This window comes from Podarcis filfolensis, assembly GCF_964270895.1.
Source record: "Podarcis filfolensis genome assembly, chromosome: 6".
NCBI lineage: Eukaryota > Metazoa > Chordata > Lepidosauria > Squamata > Lacertidae > Podarcis > Podarcis filfolensis.
This window is the reverse complement of record NC_139609.1, coordinates 24644590-24664235: the sequence shown is the minus strand read 5'-3', so window position 1 is coordinate 24664235 and position 19646 is coordinate 24644590. Positions and strand designations below refer to the sequence as shown.

The window sequence follows — 19646 nt, the reverse complement described above, 5'->3', positions numbered from 1 at the left end:
CCATCCTGCAGCATTTTCCTGCAGGGCGGATGATCAATAGCTCAGTTGGTTTGAACCCCACATTGGGGAAAGGAGTCCTTCATTGCAGGGGGTTGGACTTGAAGACCCTTGTGGTCCCTTCCAACTCTACCATTCCATAAGAACTGCTTGGTTTGCTATCAATTGCTTAAACTTTTGCATAACTCTAGATGACTTGATAGTAGGTTGTTGCCATTTTGAATTCATTTATGACATCTTTTACACTTAGTCCCTTTCCGTGACACATTTTTGTTTGTTTGCCCTTCATTTCACACTTGAGATTCTGCCAGAGTTTTATCTTCGGTATCCTTGAGCATGCCTTGCTCTCATGAGCTGTCAAGGTGCGGTTTAGCAGCATTTGTGGTTGAAAATCAGAATTTTGCTCATACTAGGTTTTCCCTGGGAAAGCAGTGGGACAATAAATAAATAAATAAATCCGCTTGGACATGGACCTAGAAATCCCAGAGCTGTACCTAGAACTTGTGGCACAAAATGAAGTATGGATGAGCCTTGGGGTTGTGCAGGCACCCACCCCATACTGTTAATGCACATGGCTGCCTCCAAAGGATCCTGGGAGCTGTGATTTGTTCAGATTGCTGGGAATTGAGTGCCACACATGTAACAAACTGCTCACTAAAAATGCACTAACAAACTTCCATGCCAGCAGTGTCTGCGGGTTATTTTTACTCATTAGACTGTGGGGAGGTAAAGAACGGAAGGGGGAATGGTTCAGTGCCTCCCTTCCTATTACAGTTAACATAAGACACTCCGCTTCCCCCTTCTTTATATGTGAATGGGATGGCCTGCTGAAAAATACACATGCGCACACCGCCATTATATCTTAATTGCCCCTTCATGCATATCTGCCGATGTAATGTGGTTGATGTGGGTTGTCGTCCCCACCCACCCACCGCAGCCTGCTGCCAGCCTTTCCTTCATACCCTGAATTCAAGGAGGTTTGGTGTGCGACGTATCTGAAAGATGATATGTGGTTAAACCCTTAAGGGTTTTCTTAAGGAGGGGAAATTAAACATTAAAAGAGAGAGAGAGAGAGAGAGCGCGCGCAGGGTAGGGCAAGAGCTGCAAAACTTCAGGTGGGAGAAGGAATGAGAGTTGGGCTGATGGAATGAATAGTTGGGGTGGGTTTGCGGATTGAGGAAGAGCCAGGGTGCGTCCAGATGTGACTATTGTGGAACTGGTGTTGCTTACACACACAAGTTTTTTTTTTGCAGTGTCTTTGTGTGATGTTGTTGTAATCATCAATACAATAGCTCATACCTTCAGAAAACTTTTAATCCGGATTTCCTCTTTCTGTGGAAAATCCAATGAGTAAAAATAACCTGTTATATTTTGGCAGCCACTTCTGGCATGGAAGCTCGTTAGAGCTTTTTCTTTTTAAGCAAGTGGTTTGTCATGTGTGTTTTAGTCGGTGATGTTTTAGTCGGTGGCCTCTAATGATAACAGCCCCTACTTCTGTTTTCTCCTCACCTGTGTGCAACCTAGTCTTCCCATGTTCAACACTCTAACCATTTTGCAGAGGGACAAAACAATGACAATGCAGCAGAGGCATTCTGTTAACTTTCGCCCACTTGGGCATGGGCTTTTGTGGACAGCAAATAGCAGACAGCATTGAATATCCATGACTGTAAAAACAGAAATGAATGGAAGTGAATGCATGAAATGCACACACAGAAAAATTGGCCCCAAATTGTGGTATGAAGCCCCTGTCAGTAAGGAGTCAGAAGGGGCATGGAGGGGGATTTCTACTAGATCTTTTTCCTTGGAAAAAGTTTGCAAGATCTTGCCGGCAGATTGATGTGGGGATGAAGGGGAAGATTTGGGGAGAAGGTTATATGACTGGAGTGTTCACTACACATTCACACAGAGAGAATAGTACAGTTGTGTGTGTGTGTGTTTTCTTTCTGGCAAAGCAAAGGGTAGAGCTGAAGGAGGAAAGGCTGTGTTTACAATTGTCAGAGTCAGCACATTCTTCAGATTTCCTCCAGAAGTGTTCAGCAGACTAGTACCAGGGACGGAAAATGTGGGCAGTGGGAATCAGCCAAGGCTGCTATGTGGAGGCCCAGGCAGAATGTGAGGAGGGCAGAGCAAAACGTATCCACAGGACCGCTTTCATGTTTATGTTGGATGTCATTGTGAGTTGCAAAACTTTTCAGGTGAGCAAAAGGCATAGCAGAGTCTTAATGATCTCTCCATCGTTCTGCCTTCAGAGGCTACAGAGAAAACATCAACAGTGGCTCGGGGCTGTTTGAGTTACAGGCGTTCCTGTTCACTGTACACGACAGGTTATAAATACCAGCATGTGTGCACCGTAAAACTGTCAATTTGTCAGGTCCCTGACAGCCTGAGAGTGATCTGTGCTTTTCTCCCATTCTGTGTTAGTCTGCTGCCTGGAAGGAATGATGCCTTCAGCAGAATAGCTAGTCCCCGCACAAACCTTTTCAACTTTCAATCTGATTTAGGGCTTTTTACAACTGTGCCCCAAGGATATGAAATCTGAACTTTGCCTGCAAAGCAAATACTCTGGTGTCAGAGTTTACCTCAGCCTACACTCGGGTGAACGATTGTTGCCCCCTGGAAGGGAATTCATTGTTATGGTTTGAAGGTAATTCTGGCATTGATTTCCTATCTTTAACCTCTGAGGTAAGATAGGCAGGGCATCGACAGAGAAACTGTGAAGAAATTGACCACAGATACTGGTGGGCCTCAGAATAAGCTCACGATTTGGCCATCTCCTCAACTCTTCAGTCATTTTGGAAGCTGCCTTATACCAAGCCTTATACCATATACCTCATTATATGAACATAAAAAGAGTCTGCTGGATCAGGCCAATGGCCCAACTAATCCTGCATCCTGTTTTCACAGTGTCCAGCAAGCAGAATATGAGCACAAGAGCACTCTCCCCTCCTGTGTTTTCCAGTAACTGACATTCAGGAGTGTTGCTGCCTCTAGCTGTGGTCACATGAAAAATCAAATTCTTCCGAGACGTTTTAAAGGATGGTTGAATATTTTAACTAATCCAAGTCACTGGTGGGAGTGTGGGAGTGTGTGACAGAGCAAGGAAATGAACAGAGAGCAATATGGATTAGGCAAATTCTTAAAATTCCTTGTTCGCCCTGCAAAATCACTCACCGCAAAATTTCCTGGTCTGACTGGACTTTCTCATAAGGTGACAGGCCATGAATACTAGAGAGGCCTCCCTTGTAATCTATGGTATGCGTGATGCCACAGAATGATGCATTCTGAAATAATTTCAGCAAGCCAGAAAGACGATACCCGCAGGGTAAAAAGGGAGTGGATCATGTTTGGAATATGTGATTCCCCACAGCCTGCAGGGTGGGAACAAAAGCAACACCGCTCATTCTTTCTTCTTGCACATCCAGGAAAAGAAGTGGAAGTCTTTCAGATGTCGCAAGATCTTGGCCAGCACCACAGGGTCCAATCCACTTTGCCACATCTAGAAATGCTTGTCCCATAATAGGATAGCTATGTCATTGGGTGGCAAGCATGGCATCGGGTCTGTTTCCATTGCTTTCCATAACAAACTCAATCATCTGATCATGGTCCTGCTGCTGTTATCCTGGGTTCATCACATATTGCTTGCTGGCTTAATGGTCAGTAAACAGAAGCAGTAGTGGCGCATGTTTTGGGACAGTGGCAAAATCAGGGCTATGAGTTGGCATCCTATGCTGAAAGCAGCCCTTGTAGAAATCAGTAACCTGCTTGTAAACCATGAGATTTGATGAATATGCATGTGCTATGAAGTACAAACTTTAGATACTCTGCAGAATGTTGTCCATTCCTGGATGGTATTACATAATGTACTGAACGAAGTCAAATGAAAACTGATCAGTCTAGGCATTGTATGCAAATCCTAGGAATTCTATAGATTTCCAAGTAAAATCTAAAATGTTTCCTAGTTACGAAACACGAGGACACATGGAAAGGCATTGTGCTTTCCATAGGCATTGCGTCGTTCATAGAATCATAGAACTGTGGAGTTGGAAGGGACCCTGAGGATAATCTCTGTCAGTGCAGAAATCACAACTAAAGTATTCCTGACAGATGGACATACCAACTTCTGCTTTAAAACCTCCAGCGAAGGAGAGTCCACCACCTTCCCAGGGAGTCTGTTCCACTGTTGAACAGCTCTTATAGTCAGAAAGTTCTTCCTGATGATGATCCTAGGAATTCTGTGGTTGAGATTAAAAAACAAGAAGTCATGATTATTTGAGCCTGTATGAATTTTGTGTTCAGGGTGTGTTAGGGTGTTCATGACTAACCCAAACCATTTTGCTGCCTGAGATGAAGGACAAGGTGGAGCCACCCCCCATTCCATGTACACAACCTGACAGGACGGACAATTGCATCTTACCTTTAAACTCCTCCACTCGGGCCAAGTATAGCAGGTTAGCTTAGGAAGTATAGGGCAGGCCATACAGATCTATCTGTTTCTTGCTCTTCATCATTTTTTGCCTGAGGATGTTTCCTTGTAGTAGGTCTGGCCCTAAGGGGGTCTTTTCCCTGATTAGAGAAATGGCATTGTCTTCTTGTAGAGAGTTGGAAAAGGGCAACTTGGATGACCGAGGCATTGAAGGTTTGGAAACACAGCCTAGGAGGCTAGCACAAGCTAGCTCCTGACTCTGAAAGCATTTAGGTAGATACTGGTCATGTCTCACCAGCATTCACTTTTCTTCTTTTACAGCTTCCCACCGTGTTAGACGGCAATGCTCAAGGTGCTGATCTACAAATGTGGGGACGAGTGCTTTCTAATGTGTCCCAAGCTGTGCAAGAGGTAACACTTTAGCATTGTGGGGTAGGGAAATGAGTGCAACTGGCATAAATATTGAGTAAGGAACTTGTAAGGAATTTGTGTTGGACACAGGCGGTTATCCTTATGCAGTGAATTTAAACATGCCAACTGCTTGGGCAGTTTAATAATTTCACCCACTGGTTTTCCTTAATGCTTGTTCCTACTGCCTGTGACTTATTAAGAAGCCATGCATTATACAGATCTGCACCTTCAGTGTCCTGGTAACTGACTGCATATTCCTCTATGTTAAACAAACCTGCAACTAAAAAGCTAGCTCAGCAGGAAGAAGGCGAGGCTAGAATCTTACCCCTAGCTTTTCATTTGAGCACATTATTTTCACATGAGGTAGAATTCCAAAATGGTTTTCACCATCTGAAGTTTGAAGTGGTGTACAACCTACATTTCTGAATTCAGCTTCAGACTGACTAACAGTGATTTCTAATCTGATATATCCAGAACCTATATAGGGCATCTGATAATATGCTGCTCTTTGTCTCCATGTATAAGGATGCTGTTGCAGCCCATTCTCTGCTGTTATATACCTTGCCTGACTTCCAAACCTCCTTTTGGGTTTGGTCTACAGATTCCATTGCTTATCTCTGCATGCCCACTTGATGATGATTAACAAGCAGCCCTTAGTAATGCACTCAGATGTGACTATCTTTAGTCTTCACGTTCCTGATCAAACCTGCATCTTGCTTCAGTGCAGCTTGATACTTCTTTTAAACACCATAATACCAGTTCAACACCTTTTTTTGTATTTAGGAGGGGCATAGCCAAAGATGTCCTTAATTAGAGTAGAAGAGAGCAGGAGCAGTGTTTGTTACTTTTAAAAAAGCAAAAAGCCTAGAAGAGGGCAAGTTTGCTGCAGTGGGCATATTGTTCAGCTTTATTATTCCTTTCTGTTCTTAGTATAACCATTCATTTAAAAAATGCTTTGTTTCACTGCAGCTGGCACATAGGCCAAGTGTTCAGGACCTTTTATCGACCCTACAGCCACTTCTGCAAGATGGGGAGCCTGTGTCCTTATGGCAGCTGATGAGTTCTTTATCTGATCTTCTCTGTGGCTACCCAGAGGGAGGTGGTTCCAGAATAATCTCTCTCAACTGGTACGAAGACAATAATTACAAGGCCTTCCTTGGGGTTGACTCCACAAAGAAGGAATCCATTTATGTTTATGACAACACAACCAGTAAGTCCCCCACCCCCACCCCATCGACTGTGCTTCATGTGGGCTTGTATTATAAGATTAAGATTGATAATGCCACTGTTACGCCATTAGTTGTTTCAGGAATTTCGCCTAACAACTTAATCCATGCAAAGGCATAAAGCAGCTGGAATCATTAGGGCAGGAACCTGTGTGTGTGTTTGCTAGCAATGCAAGGTTGCTGTCATTTTAAGATTTGCCTACATTACCTGAAAGAGACAGGTGCTTCAGTGAGAGAGACTCCAAAATTGGCATTATGGCCAGGGGTGGGGAACACCAATTTGGCCTTCCCGGTCTATCTAGCCCCATTTTCCCCCAAACATGGGTCTCCTGATGCTTTTGTTCTACAATTCCCATCATCCCTGAACACTGGTGTTGCTAGCTAGGGATGATGAGAGTTGTGATCCAAAAACTGACCTGGCTCTTAGAATCTTCTGAGGCCATAGCCACAGTCTCCTCATTAGCTTTGCATCAGGCTAGAATGTGCCCTTGAGCTCTGATTATGCCTCTTGCTTGTCTGAATGGACAATACAGAGGTCCTCGTGGTTTGGAGGAAAGGAGGCGTGTGTGTGTGTGTGTGTGTGTGTGTGTGTGTGTGTGTAGAAACTCGGCTACTGTAAAATTGACCTTTGTTGCTCCGCCCACTTTCACCTTGTTGTGAGGCCCTCAGAACACTGACCAGAAAGGAGTGCTTCCCTAAGGTAGAAGAAGGTTCTCCACCCCTGCTACGTTAGGACAAGCATGGGAAACATTTTCCAGCATGTCACATTCCTTTGTGAACAACCCTCATCATCTGGAGTAGCTTTTCTCAACTGTTGGGTTCACAGATGTTGTTGGATTACAACTCCCATCATCCATAGCCAGCAAGGACAGCAGCCAGGGATGATGGGAGTGGTACTCCAACAACATCTGGGAACCCACGGTTGATAAAGGCTGATCTGGAGGCCGCCACCAGCGCCTGGATGGCACCAGTTTTGGAAAAGGCTGCTTAGTTCTGCTGCTGCCGTTGTACTGCTGCTGTAAAATGAGCTCAATAAACCCTGGAATTTCCGTCCTTTAGATTTCAGTCAAGTAGTATTACACTGCTCTTTTAACTAAAGGCATGGCTGCTGCATAGATGCAACCTGAACCTTTTTTGCTCTGTTTGCTGAGTTCCTAGAAACTGGTGTAGCTGCAATTTTCTGTTGGTAAGATGGAAAGGCTAGCCTGCAGAATGTCGTGAACAATTAAAAACTGGGACAGTGTTATATAACGTATCTCCTTTCCCCTCCCTCTCCTCCAACAGCTCCCTTTTGTAACACATTGATCCAGACTATGGAATCAAATCCTTTAACCAAAATAGCCTGGAGAGCTATGAAACCATTATTGATGGGGAAAATCCTCTTTGCTCCAGATTCACCTGCCGTTCACGAGATACTGAAGAATGTAAGTTATTTTCTCTCTGCTACACCTATGCACCTGCAGTGTTTATAACTTGAGCACTTTGCAAGAGAGGTCCATTGAACAAGTGGCAACCAAGCTGTTGCTGCAGGCAACAACAGACCTTTTCCCCCCTCAAGAAAATGTAACGTGGCCTTTGAACTCAGGACTGGGGAGGAAAGGGGGAAGCCCAGCCTCTTTTTAGTTCTCTAATACTTACCATTCGGGTTTTTTTAAAAAAAGAAATCCATGTAGCTACTATAGCGGATCTTTTTCTGCTTGCTGATGCAAACCCAGGACTGCAAAAATTGGAATGAAGCAGAATTGGTATAAATAATACACAAGGCCACTTTCTAATTTATTCTACTGCACTGATATCCCATGTTTTTTGGCCCACCCAGAAACCATTTGCAGTAATTAAATAACAAAGCACCAAACTATATCACAATAACTGTTCAGGTTCTTAAGTTTCACATGAATTCACTATCCTTGTTCAGGCATTCTTCAAAAGTATTGGGGGGGAATAATGTGCAGAATGTGGGTGCAGAATGCATGCCTCTCCCCCTGTCCCAAAAAACTTGTCCTCACCACCACCAGCCCCAACTCTTGCAGATTGGGCAGGGCGGTCTGAAAGGGGGATTATTTGTGCATTCCCCTGAACATGCTTAGACTCCTCCCTACTGTTTGAGTTCCTGGCTGCAGAAGGGCTTCAAGTGCCTTCAGCCAAACACATGAAAAAGATCTCCCTTCAGATATTCCCACTCAATATGTGAACGTTCAGGTGAAGCCACTGGTGATATTAGGGGCCAGGTCTCGTTCCCAAGGCACATTACTGCCACATGAATATTGCCACATTATCAATAGGCATTTGTATTCTGAAGGCAGCAGAAATACGTATTTAGTGTTCAACTGTTCAGTAATTGCTTAGGGATGCTGTAGCTCTGGGTTTCCTGGGTTGAGGGGTTTGGACTAGCTGGCGTCTAAGACTATCTCCAAATCTTCTGTTTTTCCTATGATTCTTTCTTCCTCTCCCTCCTGCAACTTCCTAACTCAGGCAAATTCCACATTTGAGGAACTTGTGCACCTCAGACTCTTGTCTAAAGCCTGGAAGGAAGTGGGACCCCAAGTGTGGAGCTTCTTTCAAGACAGTGTGCAAATGAACATGATCCGGGTACGTGCAGGATGCCTTACTTGGTATGGGAAGGGAACTGGAATCCATTAGGCAGAGTGATGTGATTGCTTCAAACAGCAGGTGCTGGGGTGGCAGCAATCTCTCCTATCCCCCATTCCTAATGCGACTCCCAAGCTATCCTGCTGCCCTCAGGTACAGTGGACGGTGCTGTCTTACCTGAAGAGTCAACTGTTAGTCCAGTCAGAGTCTGTACTTCAAATGGGAGGAAGTATATTGTCCCTTTGCCTCAAACAGCACTATGTCTTGAGCTAACCCCAGCTACAAGGGCTAATCCTTGGGCCAGTCACACTTCTCTGAAGTCTCTCAGCCCCACTCACCTCACAGAGTGTTTGTTGTGGGGGAGGAAGGGAAAGGAGAATGTTAGCCGCTTTGAGACTTCTTAAAGGGAGTGAAAGGCGGGATATCAAATCCAAACTACTACTCTTCTTCTTCTTCTTCTTCTTCTTCTTCTTCTTCTTCTTCTTCTTCTTCTTCTTCTTCGTGTTGCCAAAGTTGTTGAGCTTTTCTGGGGGCCAAAGTTGTTGAGCTCAAAAAAAAAATGAAGTTTTTGAGCGATCTTTAAGGAAATTCGCTAAAACCTAAACTTCCAACATGGGTTGCCATATGTCCGTTTTTCCCTTGGACATTTCAGTTTCCGACTGGACACTGTTTCCGACTGCTGTATTCTGGATATGTCTGGGAAATTCTGGATATATGGCAGCCCATGTTGGGTATCTTTGGTTATGACTGGTCTGGAGAAGGGGCTATGCTGCCACATCCATGTGTTCTATCTACCTCAAAGCCAGTGAACACAAGGGCAATTAAGGTTTAGCCTCTAAGTAGCTGGTTAGGGCAAAGGAGTCAGACCTAGGCGGGGTTACGGTTTGGGTTCCTCTACACCTGTGTGGATGGTTGGTGTCTGATTCTGACCTTTCCTCAGACTGAATTATCCATGTAGGCTTAGTAGCAGGTAATTCTTCCCTTTGAGTTACCAAGGTTGCAGTTTCCCAGGTGATAGAATACAAATGCATGTACAAATATAAAATGTTAAATTAGACCTAATGTTTCTTCCCTAGGACACTTTGCAAAACCCTACGGTGAAAGGTTTCTTAAATGAGCAGCTGGGTTCTGAAGGTTTCACTGCAGAAGATGTGATCAATTTTCTGTACAATGGGCCACCAGAGAGAAGAAGGGAAGGCATGGTGAACTTTGATTGGAGGGATGTCTTCAGTGTTGCCAACCAGACTCTGCATATGGTCCACGAGTACCTGCAGGTAAGACTGGTATCTTTTTCAATATGAGGATGGATGTTCAACACAGTATTAGAACATCAATGCTCAAACATTTAGAAAATAAGAATTCATAGAAAGCATACAGGACACACAGACAATGTTTGGAAGATCTCTTTCCTATAGTAAAGCAGTAGCTTTCAATCCTTCCAGCCAGCCAAACTGTAGAGTTTTTAGGCTGTGTGTGTGCTGTTCAGGGTCATAACTTTCACAATCTAGGGAGCTGGCATTGGGGCTAGTTTGGGCAAACAATGTATTTGCAGTTTCAATTGAAGTTTACAGTCCACAATGCAAATTCTAAAAGACAAAGAAGGAATAAGCATGCAGCCATAAGTAAAAAAAAACCTGGAATACCAGTGTGGTGATTTTCGATCAAGAGACATGGGGGCATGAGAAATAAATTAATTCAGTAATTAAGGGCTTCTGTGAACCCAAGGAAAGGAGGCTGTCCAATCCCTCTTGGCATGATTCACTGCTCTGGTCTTGGTTCCTTGCAATCAGGGTTTGTAGTTCTGCCACAGATCCATATTGAGTGTGATTGGATCATTTCTGATGCAAGGCCGCTGCAAAATTACCAGACCTCAGAGGAAAATAACTATTGTGTCTGCATGAATTACCTGCCTAGGCTTGCTCCTTCGAGCCCGGAGGTGCACCCAACAGTGATGCACACAGAAGGATGGAGGGTTGACTCCGCTGCAGTGAGAGGGGTAATTCTTATGGGTGGCGCTGTGGTCTAAACCACTCAGACTCTTGAGCTTGCCAATCAGAAGGTTGGCGGTTTGATTCTCTGTGACGGGGTGAGCTCCCTTTGCTTTGTTCCAGCTCCTGCCAATCTAGCAGTTCAAAAGCACACCAGTGCAAGTAGATGAATAGGTACCGCTGCAGCGGGAAGGTAAAGGCTGTTTCTGTGCACTCTGGCACTCGTCACAGTGTCCCGTTGCACCAGAAGTGGTTTAGTCATGCTGGCCACATGACCCAGAAAGCTGTCTGTGGACAAACGCCGGTTCCCTCGGCTGAAGTGAGATGAGCGCCGCAACCCCATAGTCACCTTTGACTGGACTTAACCATCCAGGGTTCCTTTACCTTTTACTTTTTCTTACTGTAATACACTTGAGACCAAACATTGGATATAAGCATATAATATGCCTACAATTTTAATTCAGATGAGGACTTACTTGATGGAAACCTCCCCCGTGAGAAGAGCTCACAAGCAAAAAAAACCAAGCATGTCTAAGGGAAGGCTAGGCTAGAATTTGTCTCGCTGAGTCTAGTTTTCTATGTCTTCCAACTTCCAGATCCTATTGCTCCCAGGCCAATTCCATCTTCTTGGTCCCATTGGGAAAAAGAAACAGAAACATACATTTTCTCCCATGGGGTCCAAAGCAGCAATTTGGAGGTTGAAAACCAACTAATAGGGAAGGGTTAAGATTTGGGCCTCAGTTTTACTGCTTGGGAGGCTGGTTTAGATTTGAAAAGGAAAGGGGGTGGCAAAGAGATTTGCATGTGATGTATGAAGGAAGAGTTGGCTTAAAAGCAAGTAAAGTGGTACCTTGGTTCTCATACTTAATCCGTTCTGGAAGTCGGTTCCAAAACCAAGTGTTCCAAAACCACGGTGTGTTTTCCCTTGGAAGGAAATGCAAAACGGAGTAATCCATTCCAGACTTTTAAAAACAACCCTAAAGCAGCAATTTAACATGAATTTTTCTATCTCACGATACAATTGATCAATTAAATGAAAGCAGTAATCAATGTACTGTACTATAAAATGAATAAAACAGTATGGAAGATGAGAAAAAATAAAATTAAATTTTCTTACCTGCACTGATGATAGTCATTGTTTGGATGGGGGACTTTTATCCATTTCCGCAGTCACACAATCAGTCAATCAATCAATCAATCAGTAGCTGAACTGGGTTCCATATGGCCACAAAAACAAATTAACTGAAAAAGCTTCAAAAACAAAAACGCAAAATAAATAGCAAAAACAAAAGTGGCAAACTTAATCCGTTCCAGAAGTCCGTTTGACTTCCGAAATGTTCGAAAACCAAGTTGCAGCTTCTGATTGGTGCAGGTGCCCTGGGAACAATATCTGACAGCCACATTGGATGTTTGGCTTCTGAAAAACATTCAAAAACTGGAACACTTACTTCCGGGTTTTCGGCGTTTGAGAACCAAGGCGTTTGAGAACCAAGGTACCACTGTATATGAATAGTCTGCTGATAGTGTCCTCTTATTTTGGAATTGTGTAACTTCTCACTTCTTATGTGTAAAATTGTGGTACTCTTTTTGTGGGGGAAGGTCCGCAGTTATTGGGCATTGATCTTGCTTGGGTTTGGGAGGAGGGAGGTCTTGCTAATGAAGCAAAAAGTATGCTACAAAGGTGAACTTTTGGCATGGAGCAGGATGAGAGTTGAGTAGAACAATGGCTTGATTGCTTCCCCAGGGGTTTTAAAGAGAGGTCTTGGCAGGCATTAATTATGGGCCCCATATCTTTCTGACTTATGACTTTGGGCGAGGCAGACTTCACTTGGATAATGGGGGAAAGCAACTTGATGCGAACAATTATTTGTAAGCATTTGTTGCTAGCTCTTACGTTTAGTTTAAAAAACTGATTTTATTGGATTTCTGTGTTGCCACTCTGAATAGCTCAGGGCAGCATACAAAAAAATGATCCAGAGCCTTGAAGCTTATAATAGAAAGAGATTTAGAAAACACCCTGTATGTGTCTATGTTGTTGAAGAAGGTAGAACCTAAGCTGTTTAACTAAGCAGTTTTAAATCAATCTCTGTTTGGTCATTCATTTATTTGCATTTCAAAACTGAGCATGCAATGGTATCCTGCTAGGGTCCAGAGCCTACTGAATGTCTAATTTGATGGCTTTTCCTTACCAAATTATAAACACTAAGTGCTATAAAAAACACTAAGTATTTTTGTGGGTGTTTTAGTTAACTTCTAGTTAAAACTGAAAAATATACAGTGGTACCTCAGGTTAAGTACTTAATTCGTTCCGGAGGTCCCTTCTTAACCTGAAACTCTTCTTAACCTGAAGCACCACTTTAGCTAATGGGGCCTCCTGCTTCCGCGCTGCCGGAGCACGATTTCTGTTCTCATGCTGAAGCAAAGTTCTTAACCCGAGGTACTATTTCTGGGTTAGCGGAGTCTGTAACCTGAAGCGTATGTAACCTGAATCGTATGTAGCCCGAGGTACCACTGTACGGGGAAGAGTTCATCCATAAGTTTCCTTTACGTTCAGTAAAGAAAAACCTGTAGTATAGTAGTGTTGTACAATTTTATTTGCGAAGAAGGATGCTTTTGTGAAATAATAAGTTGCCTACAGTTACTTCATATTGTTGCTGCTGTTATCCTTGAACTAAACCACCAATACTGTATGCTCAAGGGGATTTTGGGCTTCTGGTTTTTGAGCAGCAGCCTCTCCACACAATGAAGCAAGCTATTTTTTGAATCTGAGAATACTTTAAAAAAAAAAAACCCAGCCTGCGTCTTAGTAAGGGTTGTTGTTGTTGTTGTTTAAAGTCAAAAATTTACTGGGCATGCCAGCCCTAATGGTGTGCCTATAGCGGCGGGATCTGATCTGAGGCCTTCTGGATGTCGTTGGACTCCAACTCCCATCAGCCCTAGCCATCATGGCCCATTGTCAGGAATTATGGGTATTATAGTCCTCTGGAGAGCCACAGGTTCCCCAACTCTGGCCTAAAGCAGCCTTCCCCTCCATCATCCCTGACCATGGCACATGTTGACTGGGGCTGATGTGAGTTGGAGTCTAAAATCAGCCTTAGGACTTTTAATGGGCCCTTCCATGTCCTCATGAGGTCCTGTGCCTCTTCCTCAAAGGAGGCCTTCTGATTGTGCAGGATCCTGACAACTGTCACTTGGTCAGTCTTCGCCACTATGGTGAGACGTATTTCTGTTCATATTATAGTTATTACTTTCTTGATTTGCATCAGTACAGATGAATTTTGGGCAATTTTTTGTCATCTTTTTTGTTATCAGTGTCCACTTTTCAGTGATAGAACTGTACAATGTTCCATTTTACATATGAGCATAATTATAATACAGGTGGTTTAAATACATCGCTTTTTGTTGATCATCCACTAAAAAGCCTTGACATATACTTTAACTAAGGCGTATTTTGGAACATCATCAGTTTAGTTAAAACAGGATCCTTTCTATTCAGAGGTGCTTCCCCCACCCTCCCCCACCATTTAAAACAACATAAGAAAAGTTTCTTTAGATGACAAGGCCAAACAAAGGAGACTTTACATTTCAGAGAAGTCTGCCTGTTAAATCACAAGTTGTCTGCAAGCACTTTGATGTACAGTAATTGTTGGTTGTTGGCTTGCCGAAAAGACCATCTAGATAGAAGATAAGATCAAACAAGTTGGCTTTGTGTGGCATTCTATGAGGTGAGGTAATTAAACACATTTCTTCCTAGTCCGTTTAGGAACTGAATGCTGCCTACTTACTTGCCAAGATGAGACAATGATAATAACTCGCTGGTTTCGGAGTTAGGAAGCTCAATAAAAATACAAATATATGGTTATGTGTGTTTTTTTAATTACTTGCCATGCCACGTTTGCAGTTCCCAATTGCTTTTTCTGTAACAATGAGCAGGAGTGTGGTCAAATGTCAATATATCAGCAGATATAAAGATACAATTAAAGCACACACACCCCAAAGGAATCCTGGGAACTGTACAGGCAATGACCAATTAATGTGTCTCTGAATGATGTGTACTTGCGCATGCGTGCATGGCGCTGAACGCAGAAGTGACAGAAAACATCACTAAACATGCCCCTTAAAAGGCATTTCGGGGCAGGGCACATTTATGTGTGCTCTGCCAACATGCGTTGCATCTAGGAATGGAACCTCCAGGCGAAATGGTTGTTGACTGTAGTTGAAGGGTGTTTGAAATTATAGCTCTGTTGGGGTGGTGGACTACAGTTCCCAGAATTCTTTTAACAGGGGAAATGTGTTTTATGTATATCCCATGTACACATAGTGCCTTCTGCAGGGATGTACTATATAGGAAATGTGGAATGAAACCCCTTCATCACCCCTAACACTTTTAAGTAGACTCTGCTGGTCATTATATAATAATAAAAGTTTGTGACAATTTTCCAGTCCAATAACTGTGTCTACCTCTTGATTGTTGCCATGGTTCCATTCATATTCCATCATTTCCAGGTATTCATTGTGAAATACACATATTCAGATGCATCCTCAGCCCTCCTGCTCATTCCTACTGGGCGTATATGCTAAGAATCCCTCCTGTTTTCACCCACAGCCGGCATGATTTCAACCCCTACACTTTTCCAAGCATGCAGAGTAAAGTGGAGGCTGAGTGAAGTGTTTACCCATAGAGAATTGTGTCTTGGTGCCTCCTCACTGCAGTGTGTTCTTTCTGCTGAAAGTGCTGATGAGACACTTTCCTCTTGTCTCTACCTGGTGATTTTGTTTGCTCTCCCAGTCTTATTTTCCAGGTGGTGGGCTCACATTATCTTTTCCCTCTGTTTGTTTGCTGAGATGAAGGTTTCACTTTGGTGTTCTTCCTGGCTAGACATTTCTTTAATGACCAGGCTCCCAACTCTCACCCTACAATTACTTCATTCAGGCTGCAATCCTACACCCATTGTAATCCACATTGAACTTGGGGGGGGGGGGAACCTCTCTTTTGAATAAACGTATGTAGGATTGCATTGTCAGTCTCCACATGTTACAGGATGGTAGGACAAATGTTAGATGTGGAATATTCTTAAGTTGGCCTTTTCGGTCTTTCCTTTTATCTTTTAATCACCAGTTTTTACATATCACTTTAGCATGAGAATAGGCATAGAAGTCTTAAGGCGTGTCTACATTAAAAATTTAAATTGGATTCAAGTCTCATGCATTTCCCAACCAAGAAACTACCAGCAATCCAATTTCAAACTGGCTTCAATGTGTTGTGTTGATGTTGTTTTAGAGCAGGGATAGCCAATATGATGACTTCGAGATACTGGTTTTATTCAATTGTTTCAATTATTTATTAGTCACTTTTCAGGACCCAAACCCACAGAAAAATAAAAACAATCAACCATCAGGCAGAATACAAATCCCATGGTCAGGGGTGATGTCCCGGGAGTCCAGCAACATCTAGAGGGTGCCATGTTGGCTATCCCTGCCTTGGAGTAAGAAGCAAAAAAGTTATAGTGAACCCATTTGTGCTTATGTAATGCATTTGTCCTTCTGTCCTACTTCAATGTGTCTTCCACCTTTTTACTCTCTGCAGTGCTTGGCTCTTGATAAATTTGAAGGCCACGTGGATGAAACCCACGTGACTCACCGTGCTCTTTCTCTTCTGGAGGAGAATAAATTCTGGGCTGCTCTCATCTTTCCTGATCTGGACCCAAAAACCAGACTGCTGCCGCCTCATGTCAAATTCAAGATTCGCATGGATATAGATTCAGTGGAGAAAACGAACAAAATCAAAGACAGGTGATGGCAGTCTCGCATCTCACAATGTGCTGAAGGCTTGGCCCAAGCTTTGCCTAGGCTATGGCTCTAGGCCCAGGTTGGCTGGAGTCAGAATATAAATCAGAGCAGCCAAGACATTTCAGTGACTAGGACAGAATATCCCGGTGGTGAAAATATTATAATAAAAAGCTAGATAAATTATATTTTGCTACTCTTTGGGGGTTTGCCACCCCAAATTCTGCCTAATGGTAATCCCTAAATCAGAGGGTGTTATGAAGCAGATGAGCAGATGCTTGATAATATACAGCCATCCTTTATATGATGGTACAGTGTGGAATGCACATCCAGAATTGGACCCCACATTGTGTAGACTGGTAACAGAAGAGAAGCCTTGAAAGCCTGATTTACTCGGTGTAACATAATTTATGGTAACATAAAAAGCAAAGATAGCTGTGTTAGTTCATAGGAAGAGCTGGAAAAAAAACAAGATATTGGGAAATAACTTGAACAGGACCAACTTAAAAAGTTACAAAATAGTGAGCAAGCTTTCTCCAGAATTCTTCGTCAGGTTGGATGCTGTACAAAGCTGGGGGGAGGAGATAGGAGAAGAAAACACAAACAGTACATTGAAAATTGACTGGGTATTGTAGCCATAAGGTTTGCATTTAGGCTCAGTCTCAAAATGGAGGCTGCAGACTGGCTTAATTAATCTCTGCTAGGTGTTGCGGGTTTCAGGTTACACTTAGGATTCTGAGACAAAGAAGCAATGGCTGAAACCCATTTGGAAAGTATAAAACACCAACAGTGACCTAGATCTATCTCCAGCCTTAAGCTTAACACACAAGTTCCTAGCTGGGCGGGGATCTGTAGTTCTCATCAAGGTAGAGCTGCCACTTTTTCAACCTTGAATAGTGTAAGTCCGAGGCTCTGGCAATTGTAATGTGAACCCTAGTCAGCTTTCCACCACCCTTAGCTTTCTAGGTTGAGTATAATGTTTTTATGTCTTCACAGGTACTGGGATCCTGGCCCAAGAGCTGACCCAGTGGATGATCTGCGTTACATCTGGGGAGGGTTTGCATATCTGCAAGACATGGTTGAGCATGGAATCATCAAGACGCAGACTGGAGTTGAAGTGCCTTTGGGGATCTACCTGCAACAAATGCCCTATCCATGCTTTGTAGATGATGTGTGAGTAAGAGCAGCCACAGTGATCTGTTTCTGATAACTAATTGGGTGGCTGGGTGGGTGGCAGATTGGATTTTACAGGGGGCTTGGCTGCTTTTTGCCTTTGATCTTGCTGAAAAGCTGGAGAAATCCAGGATGAAGGTATTAGGCAAATCTCCTCCCCACCCCCAAGGAGTCCGGGATGGGCTGCTGCCCTGGTTAAGTCTGAGATAAGGAGGCTGGAACAAAAAAACAACAACACCAAAGCACTGGAGCGTTTAAAAACTTTAAAATAGAGAACAGCAAGGAGACCTTAGGTCTGGGATAACTTCCATTGGGAAAACAACAATCCATGGATTCATTAGCAGGAATGTACAGGAGAAGTTAGAGTTTATAGCTGTCTGAATCTTCCCATCAAACAAAAGGAGAGGGGAAAGAGCTTTTGTTTTCTTAAAAACTCCTCTGGTTTTTAACAAGAACTTGAAGGAAGGTTTGGTGAAACGGTACAGTGTTCCAAAACAATCAGTGGCTTTCCCTATCTCTGGAAAACATTTTACACTGACAGACCTAGCAGGATTTTGTTCTCTTTTTCTCATGCAGCCACAGATATTGTGTGGGCAGTTGTGCCCCAGAAATGCCCTTGCAAATCAGGGAGCCAGAGACTCTCCTAGCTGTGGAGCTACTACTGGGGATTCCAGTGCAGTGAAATCGACAGCGTGTCTGACTAGAATCAGGGAGACCCATGTTAGGAACACAAGAAGAGCCTGCTAGATCAGGTTGATGGCCCATCTGGTCTGTCATCCTGTTCCCACGGTGGCCAACCAGATGCCTGCGGGAAGCCCAAAAGCAGGGCCTGAGTGTACTCTCCTCACTTGTGATTCCCAGCAACTGGCACTCAGAGCCACACTATCAGAAGCATAACCATTGTGGTTGATAGCCTCACCTTCCATGCGTTTGTCTAATCCTCTTTTAAGACCTCCCAAGTTGGGAGCTATAACTGTTCCTTATGGGACCGAACTGCAGCATTTATCTGGGCTGCGTGAAGAAGTACAGTCATACCTTGGGTTACAGCTGCTTCAGGTTGCATTTTTTCAGGTTGCGGACCACCGAAACCTGGAAGTACCGGAACAGGTTACTTCCGGGTTTCGGCAGTCGCGCTTTGCGCATGCACAGAAGCGCCAAATCGCAACTCGCGCGTGCGCAGATCACGTTCGCAACCTGAGCATCCACTGTACTTTCTTTTGTCTGTCCCAAATATTCCAACGTTCAGCTTCACAGGATCTTCCCCGAGTTCTAGTGGTATGAGAGAGAGAAGGTCAAAAACTTCCTTGTCCGTATCACGTTCAAACACCTGATCAACTATTAAGCTCGCAGTCTTTTCCTTTCAGACTTACATACCCCACAGGCCTGTTTTGAAGTTTTGTATGTGAGTGGGGAGCGATAATATGCCATTGTGTGAGCTCCTTCGTAAAAGTAAAAAAATGTAATAAATGATAAACGAAATTTGAATAACTTATCAGCACCCTGCCCCTGTAACAAACAGTCTATGAGCAGATAAACATGAAGATAATAATGTTGCAGTAAAAATACAATACAAGCAACAAATCAAGCACAAGAATAAAACCAAAACAGGCAATTTAAAATAGGAAGCAAAGAAATAAAACCCCATACCAGAAAGATATAAGAGTAGGCACCATGCCAGGCCTCTTTAGGCAGGGCATTCCACAATGGGTGGGTCTGCAATTGGGGCTTGTCAACCTGGGAAGGTGGCCCATTGAGGAGAAGGAAAACTGATCCTAAACCTCTGCTGCCTTGTGGCATATCTTTGGGAGAAGAAAAGGCTAAGGAGTAAACCCTACACAAATTTGGAGACCCTAAGAAGGTTGGGTGGTGCCTTGCATGCCTCCTTCTGGCAACTCCTGCAGCCAAGCTGGTACCAGATGTATTGCTCTGCTTCCTTTTGGATTGCATCAGTGAGGCCAAGAGAGGGGTCTTGTTGTCTGGGCAGCCCAGACCCTCCATGCACACTGTCCAGGCTTGTGCCCCAGGGTGGTCACTTAGGTGCAGTTAACACAG

At 43.6% G+C, this 19646-nt stretch overlaps 1 protein-coding gene and 1 long non-coding RNA gene across 2 annotated transcripts in view; one reads left to right on the top strand and one right to left on the bottom strand.

Annotated features, from left to right (window-relative positions):
* ABCA4 (ATP binding cassette subfamily A member 4) overlaps positions 1-19646 on the top strand; it is a 99428-nt gene that overhangs the window by 26991 nt on the left and 52791 nt on the right. The window contains exons 8-14 of the mRNA XM_083620528.1: positions 4742-4831; positions 5801-6041; positions 7342-7481; positions 8530-8646; positions 9723-9920; positions 16222-16427; positions 17418-17594. Of these exons, the coding sequence (XP_083476654.1) occupies positions 4742-4831; positions 5801-6041; positions 7342-7481; positions 8530-8646; positions 9723-9920; positions 16222-16427; positions 17418-17594 (1169 nt within the window). The remainder of the gene's footprint in view (positions 1-4741; positions 4832-5800; positions 6042-7341; positions 7482-8529; positions 8647-9722; positions 9921-16221; positions 16428-17417; positions 17595-19646) is intronic.
* The window catches only part of LOC310765601, a 131216-nt gene that overhangs the window by 107638 nt on the left and 3932 nt on the right, over positions 1-19646 (bottom strand). The window lies entirely within an intron of this gene.